The 16,903-nt window shown below is 34.2% G+C and overlaps 1 protein-coding gene and 1 long non-coding RNA gene across 6 annotated transcripts in view; one reads left to right on the top strand and one right to left on the bottom strand.

Moving 5' to 3' along the window:
• Positions 1-6,897: 6,897 nt before the first annotated feature.
• LOC127862936 (uncharacterized) lies at positions 6,898-9,485 on the bottom strand. Its single transcript, XR_008040869.1, has 3 exons — positions 9,401-9,485; positions 7,313-7,423; positions 6,898-6,962 (listed from the first exon to the last, which is right to left on the bottom strand). It is a non-coding gene; the product is annotated as an uncharacterized LOC127862936 (long non-coding RNA).
• The window catches only part of LOC127862921 (elongation of very long chain fatty acids protein 5-like), a 33,977-nt gene continuing 26,283 nt past the window's right edge, over positions 9,210-16,903 (top strand). The window contains exon 1 of one of the 5 annotated variants that reach the window (XM_052402196.1): positions 9,210-9,276. In XM_052402196.1, the coding sequence (XP_052258156.1) occupies positions 9,225-9,276 (52 nt within the window). In that variant the 5' untranslated portion in view covers positions 9,210-9,224. Of the gene's footprint in view, positions 9,277-10,704; positions 10,847-11,010; positions 11,066-14,496; positions 14,786-16,903 lie in introns of those variants that run through there. The other 4 variants (XM_052402199.1, XM_052402198.1, XM_052402197.1 and 1 more) reach the window with 4 other exon arrangements.

Below are 16,903 nucleotides of genomic sequence, written 5' to 3'. Positions count from 1 at the left end.
TACTTAGCACACATTGTTCAGTGCATGCTGCATAGGATTTGTAAAATGCATTGCAAATGGAATGTTTTTGTTTAAATTTGAAGGTATATTTGTAAGCAATAAGAAAAAAAGCCATGTTTGTGCTCTACTTTCCTGTTGATGGTTCCCGGCTATGAAAGTAGGACATACTATTTGAGCCCAAAATGGTCGCCTGCACAGCTGTCAAAACCGCCGGTGTGCCTATTCTAAGGTGAATATTTTGAGTTACAACGTATAGAATTTAATGACATCCATATGTTAAAAAGACTATGCATTTATCTTTCCAATGATGTATGATGATATAGTGGGTCATTGCTTGATAATGGTAAAAATTGATATCAAACTTGAACTATTTTATATGTAATGTAGAAGGAAATTAATTGCGCATGCGTAACCTAGATTGAAAGATGAATATAGAACAGACTTGTAATTAGCAGATATATATTGTATTTCGAAGTAAATACTCATTTTGAGTCTTGATATTAATGCAAATGGTATTTGCAATTTATTAAATTTGTAATAGGGATGTGTGTAAATGTTGTTTTTTTCAGTTGAAGAAGTTATTACATTTTAACAAATCTGGGGGAAGTTTTATTTATTTCAATTCTTTCTGATCTCATGTTTGTATTGTCAACTTTGTAACAAAAGAAGTCATTACTTTTTATGATTAAAATTTTCATTCAGCAATATGGTTAAACTGATGACTGCACAACAAAAGTAACAGATGTCTAGATAATATTCTTGAACTATTAACAATACTAAGAAGAAATAGCTTACATATGGGTGGAATAAATTAATTGTCTTAAAGGGGAACATTCTCAAAAAGAGCAAAATCTCTTTATCCCGCATGTTTAAGAATTTCTGCAAAAATGCGTTAAATCATGTTGTTGTTAGGTAATTATTTAAAGGGATCTTAACAAGTAAACAACTGGTATGATGTTAAGGTTAATTAAACCTGTATTGATTGTATTAATTACAATCTTTTAGTAAACCAACATTCTAATTAGCACCCAAAACATGGAGGAGTGTTAAAATTGAAAAAGTTATCATTGAAAATTTTTGAATCACCTCTGTCATGAGCTCTAAATAACTTTTTATTTAATACTGGTAAAATCTTTGCAGACAATATATGTTTACACTTGAAAAATACATTTTGGCTCAACATCTTGAACAACTATATATTGTACATTAAAATCCTTCAAATAATAAAGTGTGATGATATTCTGGATATGCCTCTATTTTATTATAAATTTAAAATTAAGAATAGCTGTATTTAGATTAAAAGTCTGAGACTACATGAATGGGTTACTCATTTTGTGAGTAATATCATAATAGAAAGAAATTGTTATATTTTGAAAGAATCTTTGGATACATGTGATGGAACAAGTTAAATTTCCAATTGTACCAATTAAGGATTACTTAACATAATAAATAAATGTATTAAACCTTTTGAAAACATGCCCAATTTTGACAAAAGCATAACTGGAGAAAGATCTATTTTACCAATTTACATTAAGAAACTATCAACAAGCGGCTGCTTGATTTCCGGATGATAACTCAAGAACACTTAGGGATCATGAAAGTTCATAGGTACATTGATCATGACTTGCAGATGACTGTCACTAGGTCAAAGGTCAAGGTCTCAGTTACTCAATCAGTAACAAGAAATATCTTTAAAAAAGATATACGGCGTTGATTGTGGTCGATGTTTATGAACGATCAAAAGTTATCTCTATGAGATAAAAAGTAGCGGATGCCTTTTTTCTGCGCAGTTCTTAGCTACATCATAAGCAAATCAATTACGGGGTGTTGCGCCAGATTTCGTGGCTTATTTTGCTTTATGTGATATTATTACTCAGATATCTATATTTACAGAATAGAAAAACACAAGAAACATGAAAATAAACGAGTGCATATAGGTCAGCCGGCAATACTCGAATCTTATTTAATTGCATAATTATAGTATAGTGAATTATTGTGCTCATGCTCAGTCTTCACGCTAAATATTTTAGCCAAATAGCCCTTCGGGCTAATACGATGGAATTTTGAATAGCCCGAAGACATGTTCAATAGCCCGAGGAGGTCAATTTAAATCTTATGACTTTTTTGGCCAGGAACACCAAAATAGTTATTAACAATCAGAAAATCTACTTCCATTAGTAAAAACAGATGCATGTGATTACAGTAATAAAGGGTATAATGTTTCCTTTTGAAATGCATTTTATACAAAATGCACCAGATAATTATGCTGTTTATTGTAACTTTATTATTACACATGTTCTCATTCAATGATTCCATTAATCAGTTTGACCGGTGTTTTGTTTTATTTTAAAGCGAATTATTATCATGTTTAAAAAATATCCGAAAAACTTCAAAAATACATCAGCCTATTAAAATAACAGATTATTATCGTATTATTACTAGGACAATCGCCGGTGAATTTCTGAATTGTCGGCATGTGACTTCAGAACAAAAGGCCACTGGGTGTGTTAATTGCCCAATCTACAAGTGACAATGTCTGCTTCTTTAATTTACTCCCGATGTTTTGATAAGCATGTGTCAACCGTGAAAAGTATTGTATATTTGTAAACAGATTATAAGTAGCAAAATAGGTCACGTAGCAGAACGAGATTACAGAATAAACGAAAGTACTACAATTATTAATAATACATTAAAAAAACTTATTCTAATGCGCAAAAATAATTGATTAAAACACATGGAAACCTACCTGTAATAAGTATCAATTTGTTTTAACCCAATGCGTACAATATCCCTTACAGACTCTTTAATTTTTATTGAAAAAATTACTTGTCCATTTTTCATGAATTATAAATACATTTTCGGAAAACGCTTCTCAAATTAAATACGCTTCTAGATTGGTCATTATTTTAAAACATTACGAAGTGCCCGATGCGCGAACATCCCGGAACGTGATCTACACATGTTCAGTTTGAATAACCTCATCTTGGTTGGGCGTCAATTGCATCATTACTTTAAATAGCAACATACCCGGATGCTTACACGACAGTTTAGAAAAATGGCGGCCGCATGCTTTAAAACGTCATTTTAGGCATTTAAATAGCAAATTTAAACGTGCTTCTTAAAAACGCGTATAAATCAGGTTATTGATATGACGCTCAAATATTTAATCGACCGATCGGGCTATTTTATTAGCATTTAGGATCGACCGACCGGCCCAAGAATCGACTCGGGCTTCGGGCTTATAGGCTAATTCGAAGACTGCTCATGCTTAATAAACTGGTCCAAATGGATAAATATTTCTAATTAATTTTATCAAAATTGGTCCTTATCATGCAAATGTTGAAACCATATTAAAAATCGATGATTGACATACCACAATAATATCGCCGAATATCTTTATTTAGTATCTCTCTGATCAAAACAGACTTCAAGTGCACAAAGTTTACGAGACGGCGTTTATATAAAGATTTCTGCAACTGACCGCAAACTGACCTTGATACCTTGCGGATTGGAATGCAATGCATTACAGTCACTACGTTATTGTCAGTAAGACCGGTGTAACACAATGATCGCAACCCCTTCTGCGAACTCCGGTGATGAACTGTATATAAACTCTGACTTTCACAAATGGCCGCGAAATGACCCGAAACCTCGCGGGTTGAAATGCAATGCAAGTAATTACTAAATATGACAACATAGCCTTTAGTATAAACGCTTTTGCGCTGTTAATTCTCTGAAAATAAAAGGTGAACGCACAAACTGTATTTATGTCAAAAATTGATTGTAAAACTGTTCTATCTATTGAGCCTTTTCATTAGAGATAAAATTGTTTCATGCAGTAAAACAGTGTTACAAAGACGCGGATATGTTTCCAATGTTCTGGTGTTATACTCAAATCAGCCAATGGAATAAATGAAGTGTATTCATTCGTACCTAGCCGCGGGAAATTTTATTTGAGTATTATTGGACACTTACAAAGGTCAAGTCAGGGTGAAAAGCTTGCTTAATACAGCTTACGCCGAAAAAAGTTTCCAGATGATAACTCAAGCACGCTTAAGCCTGGAATCAGGAAAGTTCATATGGACATTAGCCATGACCGGCAGATGACACCTTTTGACTTTCAGGTCACTAGTACAAAGTTTAAGGTCACAGTGACTCAAAACAGTCAAATGGTTTCTGGATGATAACTCAAGAACGTATTCACACAATGGCTGCCACTACAACTGACAGCCCATTTTTGAAACATGCGTGTTTTACAAACAGCCCGTGTTTCAGCCTTAGGTTAAACAGACAAATCTAGTCATCAGTATTTGTTTTATTGTCTGTATATAATATTAACAATATATTGCATCATTTATATCATTTTAAATGAATAATATTGGGTTTTCCAAAGAATTTTGCTCATTTTAGCACTCAATTTTTATAGCTTATGAGCTAAAAAGTGGTAAAAGACTGTTGTCCGGAAAATTTACAAAAATTGGATATTTCAAAGTGCCATAACTCTGTTATAACGCATGATATCAAGATGAAATAAAAAGCATTCATCTTCTTGTACTTTATTGCAAATTCAAAAATAGTCTGTCCTCATTATGCTGTATATTTTGTCAAATAAAGTGTCAGTCGCTGCAATTGTCTGTTTACTCGTCAAAATTGTCAAGGTCTTCGATAGCTAAAGAAACTTCAGCGTACAGTTTATTTAGTATTGACAGACCTGTACAAAATCGCGCCAGTCAAAAATCATAAAAAGCGACATTTAAAGTTATGTTAGCCAGAACTAGGTCGTCAATGGTGTACATGTATGTTGACATCGACAGCATTTTGTCAGGAGCAATCGCCGCCATATTGGATTTTGATCATTTTCTTTCGAAAATAAAATGAATTATAGTAAAGTAAAATCTTCTTTTCGCGGTCGTAATGTGTTAAAATTCGCATACTGCGTAAAATTGATTGTAGGCATATGGTGATATTTTTACTTGTTTTACAGTTTGTGTGTGAATTTTTTAAAGACTATTTTGCGTACCAGAACAAATACATGTATATCACTACGCATGGCTACATGTATTTGTTAGATTTTAAGCGCTTTTATGACTGAATTAAAATTATTGTTAAGGTTATTAGATATATTTATGTTAAATGTCACGTTGAAAAAAATCAAATGGGATAAATAGAATACTAGGATTAGCGTTGAATACAGAGAAGTTTATGTTGCTCGGCTCGAACACCGAAAGCGCTCGCCAAGGCTCGCGCTTCCGGCGTTCTAAGCCTCGCAACAGAGCCTCAACTTCTCTGTATTCAACGCTAACCTAGTATTCTCTATATCAATAAACTCCTTATGTTGATAATACAGTATTGCTTCAAAGATATCAAATACCACGAATTTTAGGGAAAAATGAATAAACCTATCGGTTAATGTCATTTGTGTTCATTGTGAGACAAAACTACCGAAATAGTTTAGTGTCCATGATAGAAGGGAAATCATTTAATTATCTAGACACACATGTGTCAGTCTGTCTTAAAGTCTTTTCTGCGATGACAGGCTACCGTCATTTGCCAGTTTGCTATAATTAATACAATGTGACTTTAATTTTCTACAAGAAAGTATTGTGGTTTGATGTTCCATTTACAAGACGCAATAAGATTTTTAAAGACCTGCGCAATGCGAAAATTGTACTTATACAATATGCTGCCAGCGTAGCTCTAGTTCAGCCGGCGCATCAGCGCAGTCTGAACAGGATATGGACACTTGAAATGATACCCGGGAGATACAACGAAACCTTGCGTGCTGTTTTTTTTATACGGATAGCGTAGCCCATGATCAGACTGCGCCAGTGCTTATGCTGGGCTTGTATTTCGCTGGCCACATATGCATTAAGACCAATGATCGCATATCTCGGGTGTAACAGTGTTATTTGCATGTGTGGAAAGAAAACTGCGTATTAATCAAATATAAATAGTAAATTTGTATCTAAAAAATATTATGTGGTTTTATATATACGCGCACTTCATATCAGCCATTTGATGCGGTGGGCATGCGGTTTTTAGTGAAAAATACACACAACAATACTTAAACCTTTGTTATTTTATTTAATAAGTTAGAAAAGTATTTTTTCTACGTTTATTTTAAAGTCAGGATAAACGCCGAATATCTTTTTATATAGATATTTCTTGTTTAAATAACCTGGCACAAATGATAATAACCTTAAAGGGGCCTTTTCACAGATTTTGGCATTTTTTAACTTATTCATTAAATGCTTTATATTGATAAATGTAAACATTGGATCATAAAAGCTCCAGTAAAAAATCAAGAAAAAAATTAAAAAAAGGAAAAGAACATTGCCCGGAGCAGGTTTCGAACCAGTGACCTCTGGAGTCCTGCCAGAGTCCTGAAGTAAAAACGCTTTGACCTACTGAGCTATTCCGCCGAGTACACATTATTGACGTATTTTATACCTTATATAGGCAATCTTCGTAGTTTCACAAAATTTAACGACAAAAACAGAACTCTCCAAATTATTCAATCGTTTCGCGTTGCAACGCTTTATAATTTTTAGGTTTTAAAATCGTCAAAAGATGCATATAATGGCTATATTAGAGCATGGTTAATGTTCAGTATTACTGTTTCCTCACAAATATCATAACTAAAACGAAAACTTACGAATCTGAAACAACTTTTTTCAATTTTGTCAATTTACCAAAGCGTGAAAAGATCCCTTTAAGACGATGTGTCGCGTGTAACACTTTGCCATTAACAGCTTTAAAAATCATGTTTTATCCTTAACTGTTCCATACTTGGATGGTTTTTTTATCTGTCAAAAATAAAAACCATCAAAGGACGACGTGCCACGTGTGCTTCAAATGTCATTGTTGCATTAACAGGTAGAATGTCAAATTTCACGGTGTAGATTCATATCGGTGGCCTCTCTGTCAAAATGCTGCCTCTCTGTTCATTCTCGGCTGCCTCTCTGTTATATACAAGAAAATGGACGATCGGCATTCACAAAACAGGTAAGAAAATATAAAATTGAAACCCGTAAACACATTTGTGCATAAAAAGAGGAGGTCCATGAGTTGAAGCTAGATGTTCACAGTATTTCGCAGGTCCAAACACATATCACAACCTCTATCGATGATGGAATGATGACGAGGTTGGTGGAACAATCGTGCATACATGCCACTTTGATGACTTTTTAACATAGCTTTTCCCTAATATGTCAAATATCTAGTGTCATTGATAGCAGCTTTATGATCAAATCCTTACGTTCAATGTACGCTATATAGTAATTTTCATCAATTTTACTTAAAAAATGCCTACTTTCGCTTTCGTTGTGGCACGGGAAGCCTCTCGATCGGCTCACTTTTCTGGCACGGGTAGCCTATCTAGTCGTCGATTGACACTGGCATGGGAACCCTCTCCATTGCATTTCTTGTTAATAAACGTCAATATTTGAACAAGTATTGCAAATTAGATCAAACTAAACCGCATGATATATCAAAGTTCTCTTCTCGAGTGGATATGACTTATTATAGGCTAGACTTTTACAAAAATTAATCTTTTATTGTGCCCTTTTTTAGCTGTAAATATTTCATTTTTGAATATTTATGAACACAATTTTGTGCTTTTGGCTATTGGCCAAAATTGAAAGATAACATTGATATCAAATGAATTAACGTTGATACCAGGGCTCAGTGAACCAGGAAGCAACTAGTCCGAGTCAATCGACAGGGATACTTATTGACTGGTTCATCAACTTGTAAAAAGCCGTTTTAAAAGGAAGTTTTAAAATGGGCCCTTTTGAAAATCTGAGGCTAGCCGGCGACAAGTTACTTGACTTGGACGAGAAAATCCATGAACTCGTGGCATTTTAAAGGGATCTTTTCACGCTTTGGTAAATTGACAAAATTGAAAAAAGTTGTTTCAGATTCGCAAATTTTCGTTTTAGTTATGATATTTGTGAGGAAACAGTAATGCTGAACATTAACCATGGTCTAATATAGCAATTATATGCATGTTTTGACGATTTTAAAACCTAAAAATTATAAAGCGTTGCAACGCGAAACGATTGAATAATTTGGAGAGTTCTGTTTTTGTCGTTAAATTTTGTGAAACTACGAAGATTGCTTATATAAGGTATAAAATACTACACATATGTGTACTCGGCGGAATAGCTCAGTAGGCTAAAGCGTTTTTACTTCAGGACTCTGGCAGGACTCCAGGGGTCACTGGTTCGAAACCTGGTCCGGGCAATGTTCTTTTCCTTTTTTAAATTTTATTCTTGATTTTTTACTGGAGCTTTTACGATCCAATGTTTACATTTATCGATATAAAGCATTTAATGAATAAGTTAAAAAATGCCAAAATCTGTGAAAAGGCCCCTTTAACGAATATTTGGTTTTTGCATTATGTACTGTAAACACGTGGCACCAATATGTGTTCATTATTTCAGCAATTTATCAACGCGATTTTCATTACTGACGGATTTATACATGTACATAAAGATACCACAAATATGAAGCCGATAGCGTTAGTCCAAATAATTACGTTAAAAGTGATATTTACATACAATATTCTGGCATTTTAAATTTTTACTATCAATAATTTTAACACGTGTTAAAAACGGAATCCGGATAGTGCCAAGTAGATTGTCGCGTGTCGACATTCATGGTTGACGCACGACATTTAAGCGACGCACGATATGACATTCGACATTTAAAGTCGACATGCGACAATCAAGATTTGAGTGTCGCATATCGCGCTGGATTTTAGAAGAACAAAATACTGCAGATAATATTGCCTACACATGGCATATTTCTTTTAACTATTGTGAAACTGACAATTCTGGTGTCAAAATATTGAACTTGAATATTATGACAGTTTAAATAAATTTATTTAATGATAAAGATAATCATTTTATCATTGCGACGCTTAAAATACACCATTCCCATTGTTGCAGGGAACGGCTATTCGGCCTAAAAATGTAATGGCGAGTGTTCCCATGCCAGTGCCAATCGACGACTTGATAGGCTACCCGTGCCAGAAAAGTGAGCCGATCGAGAGGCTTCCCGTGCAACAACGAAAGCGAAAGTAGGCATTTTTTAAGTAAAATTGATGAAAATTACTATATAGCGTACATTGAACGTAAGGATTTGATCATAAAGATGCTATCAATGACACTAGATATTTGACATATTAGGGAAAAGCTATGTTAAAAAGTCATCAAAGTGGCATGTATGCACGATTGTTCCACCAGCCTCGTCATCATTCCATCTTCGATAGAGGTTGTGATAAGTGTTTTGACTTGCGGAATACTGTGAACATTTAGCTGGATATATGCTTCAACTCATGGATCTTCTCTTTTTATGCACAAATGTGTTTACGGGTTTTAATTATATATTTTCTTACCTGTTTTGTGAATGTCGATCATCCGTTTTCTTGTATATAACAGAGAGGCAGCCGTGAATGAACAGAGAGGCTGCATATTGACAGAGAGGCCACCGATATGCATATACACCGTGAATTTGGCCATAAACCGGCTTGAAGTTACCTGTCTAAAAATAACTTCAAAATAACCTTACACAAATGTAAACCAGATTATACGATTTTGTCAAATATTTATTAATGTATATAAAATGTGTGAAAAACTTAGTAAACATATATTTCAATATAAATTAACATACAAGTTAAGAAGAACATGTGTCCAAAAATGCGAAATAAGCCAGATATTTAATTCTGAAATCGATAATGTCTGTACAGTCGAATTCGCCAGCATGTAAATCATGCATGTACGATGTGAATCTAAATTTAATTTAACGGTTCATTTAAAATTCCTGCAATAATATCTATTCATACGACACACGAACACTAACTAAAACGTCGAATGCTTCGGTTATTGAAGGAAAATATGTACGAAATATCTTCGTCACAATCGGCCCGGGGCGCTAATTTATCTTTGCTGCATTTTATGAAATTCGTCTTCAATATATAATTTTTCTTGCCTATTTTGTGTTATTGTAACCTATTTTATTAATATATAACAATTTAACACATATAAAAAAATCGTAGAATCTCGCTTTAAATGACGAAGTGTCACGTGTAGCATCGGTCTCCCTACAGCAAAGGCCGTGGCCGTGGCGTAATGGATATGGTGTCCGCCTAGCGACCGGGAGGGCACGGATTCGTTCCCACTGTGGGGGCGTTCTTTAGATTTCCCCCAAAGGCACCAAGAACTGGTTCTATGTCCAGGAAACGGACTCGAGAGCGTCTAAAATAAGCCAGAGGCTTTCGGTGGAATCAAGCCAAAATAAATAGGTTTAAAGGCCAATATCATCTATAAATAAATTAAATTTCTTTAAACGAGCATTTTTTAACAGCAGAATTTAACGCATTTTGGCAATGTCCGTTCGAAGCACAGGTGGTTAGCGTGTGGCTATGATATTAATTAGTGAAAACATCATTTTGAATGATAAATAATAATATTATAACGAAAAATCAACTTTTCTGAAAAAAAAGTTCACTATCAAATATATATATATAGTTTATTTTTCGTTATGATATGATAATTGATCATTCAAAATGAGGTTTTCAATTTCATAGCCTCACGTTAATCACCTGTGGTTCACATCACATACCACATGTACCAACTTGTTCCCCTGTCGACTTGGGCACGACCTTTTAACCTGCATAGAGTACAAAATTAGATCGCAAAGCGAAAGTCAATACCACTGTGCGGCTTTCATTGGTTTATAACTGTCGGTCGATGTGCATGTTAAACACATGTGGGCTGTATGCCGGTAGTGTGTCTGTGAAAATCGTGTGTTACAGTCTGAAATACAGGGATATTTATAATTGGTTAAGTATTCTCTTTACTTATTTTTAAAGACTGAGCAGTTGAACTGTATGTATTAATTGTGTGAAAATATTAGTCCGTATATGATCGTTGTTATCGATGATGGGGAAGGGGAATGTTAGTTGGTAGATCGATATCGTCTGACTAGACTGTGGTGATCCGAGTAGTCAGCATGTTGTGAATGAATCAATCTACCGGTATCTCGGATGTAAATGCAGTCTGTGTGTTGCTATGTATACATTATGTATTAATATTATGATTGGAGTTTGCAGGTTTTATTGGAATACATCGTGACTCATCTAGATCTAACTTCAAGCTTTAATATAATTAATACGTTTCATAAACCTTTTCATTTGTACCTTTGTGCAGAATCCACCTTTATCGTCTAATTGTTTTCACAACACATGTATGTGCTATGTTGTGCTGAAATCACAGTGTCCGATCACTACAATACCGGGTATTTTAAGAAATACGGCTTTACGTCAGATTGCTTATGTTTAAACCGTGACACCACTCTCCAGCTTGGATACATTAACACTTTATATGCATTGTTGTACTTTACAATGCCCTACTTTTTATCGACGATAAAAAATAAGGGCCCGTAATAGAACTAATAAATCCATTTGAATTGTTTCATGACAAAACATTTATTAGAGGCACAGTGGTGACATGAAGAAAATCCAACGTCATGACTCATGGCGATGTATCTTGAATATTGCGAGTACATTTTGGTGTCAAAGCTATATACAAGCGAAGAAACATAGAAGTATCCATAAACTATTTACTATTCGAGTTGAAGTTAGTATTTTAACCACTATAGCTACTGTTGGCAGGAAACCCTTTTTTAACCAGGTTTTCCGAAGGAAAAAACTGGTTATTAGATTGGCGAATGCGGGCGGGCTGGCGGGCTGGCGGAATAAGCTTGTCCGGGCCATAACTATGTCGTTCATTGTCAGATTTTAAAATCATTTGGCACATTTGTTCACCATCATTGGACGGTGTGTCGCGCGAAATAATTACGTCGATATCTCCAAGGTCAAGGTCACATTTTGAGTTCAAAGGTCAAAAATGGCCATAAATGAGCTTGTCCTGGCCATAACTATGTCATTCATTGTGAGATTTTAAAATCATTTGGCACATTTGTTCACCATCATGGGACGGTGTGTCCCACGAAAGAATCACGTCAATATCTCCAATGTCAAGGTCGCCACGACTAAAAATAGATTTAAAAAAAAAAAAATTACAAAGGGGGTTAATTTTTTTTGGTCATTTCAAAAGTTCAGTTTGAGTTTTCTCCCTTTATCAGATTTTTTTTTCACAATGAAAACCTGGTTTTGTGACAATTTTGTCCCTTGTTCATACATGTAACTAGCCATCCCGATTCGTATTGTTTTACGTTACTATGTACAATATTGCGCTATGTAAATTGTGTGTGTGTAATTTCGGGTTTAATTTAAATTGAACCAAATACCCATGGTCTGTTTAACAAATTTAAACGGAGAGTGTGGGAGAGTATTTATTTAGTGACACTGAATACACTGGTCATGTCATGCATGTAGCGTACACTTTAGCGACATTCGTATCACACTTGCGGGGTATTAGATTTGATCACTCAATAAAAGCACAATTTGAGTAAATTGTAAACTCGTCAATTTTTATTAAATGTTTGTAAATGGGATAGTTGTTATTACATTGGCTATATTTTACGTACGTACCAGCCTGCATTGATGATATACTTTAAGGCGAACTATGGGCCAGATGCCTGATAAAGACATTACTTTATATTATCTATGATCAATTCATGTAATATGTAATGTTCATTGGTAGCAGTAACTGGTAACTAGACATGGACTCCATTTAGAATATCTATCAGCCTGCGACTGGCATTAATTCCTTGACTAGCTTTTGTAAGTGATATGTAAATCACTGTGCTAGTGTACACATATCAATCACTGTACTAGCATGCATGTAAATGACTTGTCTATAGTGATATGTAAATCACTGTGCTAGTTTACATACCAATCACTGTTCTAGTAAACAAGTAAATTACTGTGCTAAGATATATTTAAATCACTGTGCTAGTGTACATAGCAATCACTGTTCTAGTAAACAAGTTTATTACTGTGCTAGCGAATATGAAAATCACTGTGCTAGTGTACATACCAATCACTGTTCTAGTAAACAAGAAAATTGCAGTACTATCATATATGTAAATCAATGTACTAGTGTACATACCAATCACTTTTCTAGTAAACAAGTTTATTACTGTGCTAGCGTATATGTAAATCACTGTGCTAGTTTACATATCAATCACTGTACTAGCATGCATGTAAATCACTTGTCTGTAGTGATATGTAAATCACTGTGCTAGTGTACATACCAATCACTGTTCTAGTACAAAAGTAAATAACTGTGCTAGCCTTTATGTAAATCACTGTGCTAGTGTACATACCAATCACTGTACTTTCATGCATGTAAATCACTTGTCTATAGTGATATGTAAATCACTGTGCTAGTACATATCAATCACAGTCACTGTTCTAGTAAACAAGTAAATCACCGTGCTAGTGTACATATCAATCACTGTACTAGCATGCATGTAAATAATCACTTATTTATAGTGATATTTAAATCACTGTGCTAGTATTGAATACCAATCACTGTTCTAGTAAACAAGTACATTACTGTGATAAGGTATATGTAAATCACTGTGCTTATGTTACTAAATGTACATATCAATCACTGTACTTGCATGCATGTTAATCAATGTGCTAGTGTATATGTAAATTATTATTTTAGAGTACTCTAAATCACTTTGTTAGAGGACATGTCAATCACTGTCCTATTGTAAATGTGCAACACTGTTCTAGACAAAATGTCAATCAAGTTGCTATAGTAAATGAGAATTATTGTGCTACAGTGCAAGTCAATGACTAAGTGTGTTTTATTAAATGTGAAACAATTTAATAAAGTATCTGTCAATGATTGTGCTAGAATACAGATCTATAAATATGCTATAGTATCAATTTGATGTAGTCCTTGACAATTCATTTTCTTTAGTAAATGTGAATCCATGTTCTAAAGTACAAGCCTACATTGTACATGTGAATCAATGTGCTGTAGTACATGTCAATCAATGTGTTGTAGTACATGTCAATCAATGTGCTGTAGTACATGTCAATCAATGTTATAGTACATGTCTATCAATATGTTGTAGTACATGTCTATCAATGTGTTGTAGTACATTTCAATCAATGTGCAATAGGGCTGTCACGATACGCCGTGAGCGTACCGCGGTATATCGTGGTACGGCAACACTGTATCGCGGTACGTACCGCGATATTTTACAGAATATGTATCTGTGAAGAAAACAGCAGAATAACAAGTTTTACAAACTTTATTAAACTCAATAATCAGAAAACACTAGTATCATAGTATGACTACAAACTGTAAAAGAAACTGTAATAAACTTGATAGAAGTAGTCATTGTTATTGTTCGCGTCTTTTTCTAAAATGTCCGCCATGTTGTTTACAATAGCTGTGACTACGATCTGTGTAAATCGAACGCTTCATGGGCATGTTCAAAATGCGGAGTCAGCGGGCCCAGTATTGAAAATCCGTAGTGTTCTGACTCTTCCTCGACTTATTCAGAATCTTAAGATAACATGATTCGGAAGTGCCATGCTTTGAACGATCGATATACTAAAGAAAGAAAATAAGAAATAGAATAAACATCTTTTGGATAATTATGAACTTATTTGCAAAGGAAATCTGTCCCTAATTCCAAAAAAGGTACGGACCCATACATCGCCGTATTTTAAACGTGAAAGTTAAACATCTACAAGTGGAAGCGCTTGCTTGACCTGGATATTAACGGATTATTTATTTAGCCCTTTTGAACCGCTTCTACATTTTTCAAAACGATATCTATATCAAAATAAGTATGTAATGTATTTATATCTGTGCTAATATAATAATAATATTTAAAAAAAAAACCGGTGCGGCAACGCCGTACCGCGGTGCGATTTTTTTCACAACATGCACCGCGATATACCGGTATACCGGTGAATCGTGACAGCCCTAATGTGCAATAATACATGTCAATCAATGTGTCATAGTACATGTCAATCAAAGTGTTGTAGTACATGTCAATCAATGTGTTTTAGTACATGTCAATCAATGTGTTGTAGTACATTTCAATCAATGTGTGTAATACATGTCCATCAATATGTTGTAGTACATGTCAATCAATGTGTTGTAGTACATGTATATCAATGTGTTGTAGTACATTTCAATCAATGTGCGATAGTACATGTCAATCAATGTGTTGTAGGACATGTCAATCAACATGTTGTAGGACATGTCAATCAATGTTTTTAGTACATGTCAATCAATGTGCAGTATTACACGTCAATCAATGTGTTGTAGTACATGTCAATCAATGTGTTGTAGTACATGTCAATCAGTGTGCTATTTTTCATGTGTATCAATGTGTTGTTGTACATAATTATACTGAACATTATGATTTATAAAAAACAAACAAACTTAAATTTGGGAATTTTAGGTAGTAATTTGTTAAAAACATACTTAAATATATTTGGAAAAAAAGACACAATTTTGCTCCAAATTTGACCAAAAAAAGCCATCGATTTATCTTTTGACATTTTCAGATGTTTTGCTTAAGGTAGCGCACCTCTAATGGGCACATATCCAAATATAATCTAATTAATTATTTTCTTAATCAGCATCATTTCACTGAACTACATGCACATTTGTAGGTAGGCTTTCCATGCTTTTAAAAAAAATATACAGATTTTTTCAAAACCACCCCCACGCTCGGCTTTTGTCCAGTTTATTTTCACCCCTGGGGTATATAAAAGTTCCATAATTCATTCAAATTTCCAAATATGGGCATGCAGTTGGTGTGTACAGATGTTGTAAAGGTGTTTAAAGTTTAAACAAGATGAAATAAGTATTCTTTTACAGACATTTATTTTTTACAAATTTTTATCTATGGAAGAGCGCCATGAAATGTAAGTGATTTCAGCCAAGTAAAAATTGGGTCGGTTAAAAACAAAGTGTCATAAAATTCAAAATAGTATCAATTAAGTCATATTTTAAACTTAGTTTTTATAGAAACACTATATACAGCAAAAATACCAAGAACTAGACAGATTTACCGTTTACTTTTTGAAATAAAAATAAAAATGCAACATGCATGGTTCATATTTTCAACAGTAAATCACCCAATTTCGCCATAACGTTGTTTTAATTTTAATAATTGAAGAATGTGCATAAAAATTGCAACATATTTAACAAAAAATATAGCTTATATGCCATATTAAATCAAATTACGTTAGAAATTAAATAAAACGCGTCGCAAAAAAGTATACGTCGTCGGCAGGATTCGAACCTGCGCGGGAATATCCCAAAAGATTTCTAGTCTATCGCCTTAACCACTAGGCTACGGCACCTAATAGTAGGCTCTTCAACCTTCGAAGAAATCGCGGGAAATCATTAGAGGTGCGCTACCTTAATTTAGTGTTTCAGTGGTACTCATGTTCATCCTTGACAGTTCCTATGCACATGCAACCTGTTATTGTCAATTATTTGGTAAAATGCTTATTTTAACAATCATTCCATGTTTTACAAAAGCCAGATGGGCCTTAGTGGAAATTTAACTAGGACAGTATGTTATTCACTTCTGTTTGACTTGAGATCTTGAAATCCTTTGGTAGTGCTTGTTCATATTGCTGATGCAGGGTGCATGATCGCATTACTTTATGGGGTTCACAAATGGGTGTTCATGTATGTAAACACACTTGTAAGTTGAGCTTTTTTCAAATAACTTTTTAAAACAATATATCCGAAGAGTTTCAACTATTCAATAAAAGACATTTTTTATGTGGCTTATGGCAATGTGAAAACATCAAAATGACTTTATTTATTAAGCCTGTGTTCTTGGCTGAAAATGTGAAATGAAATTAATTCATAAACACGGTTATGCTGCGCGCAACGTAAATTTTTGCACCGATTTCAGGGCTATTCAATAATATGTA

The sequence above is a fragment of the Dreissena polymorpha genome, chromosome 16 (assembly GCF_020536995.1).
Source record: "Dreissena polymorpha isolate Duluth1 chromosome 16, UMN_Dpol_1.0, whole genome shotgun sequence".
Classification (NCBI taxonomy): domain Eukaryota; kingdom Metazoa; phylum Mollusca; class Bivalvia; order Myida; family Dreissenidae; genus Dreissena; species Dreissena polymorpha.
The sequence above is the reverse complement of the archived record's forward strand: the minus strand, read 5'-3'. Positions and strand labels throughout refer to the sequence as shown.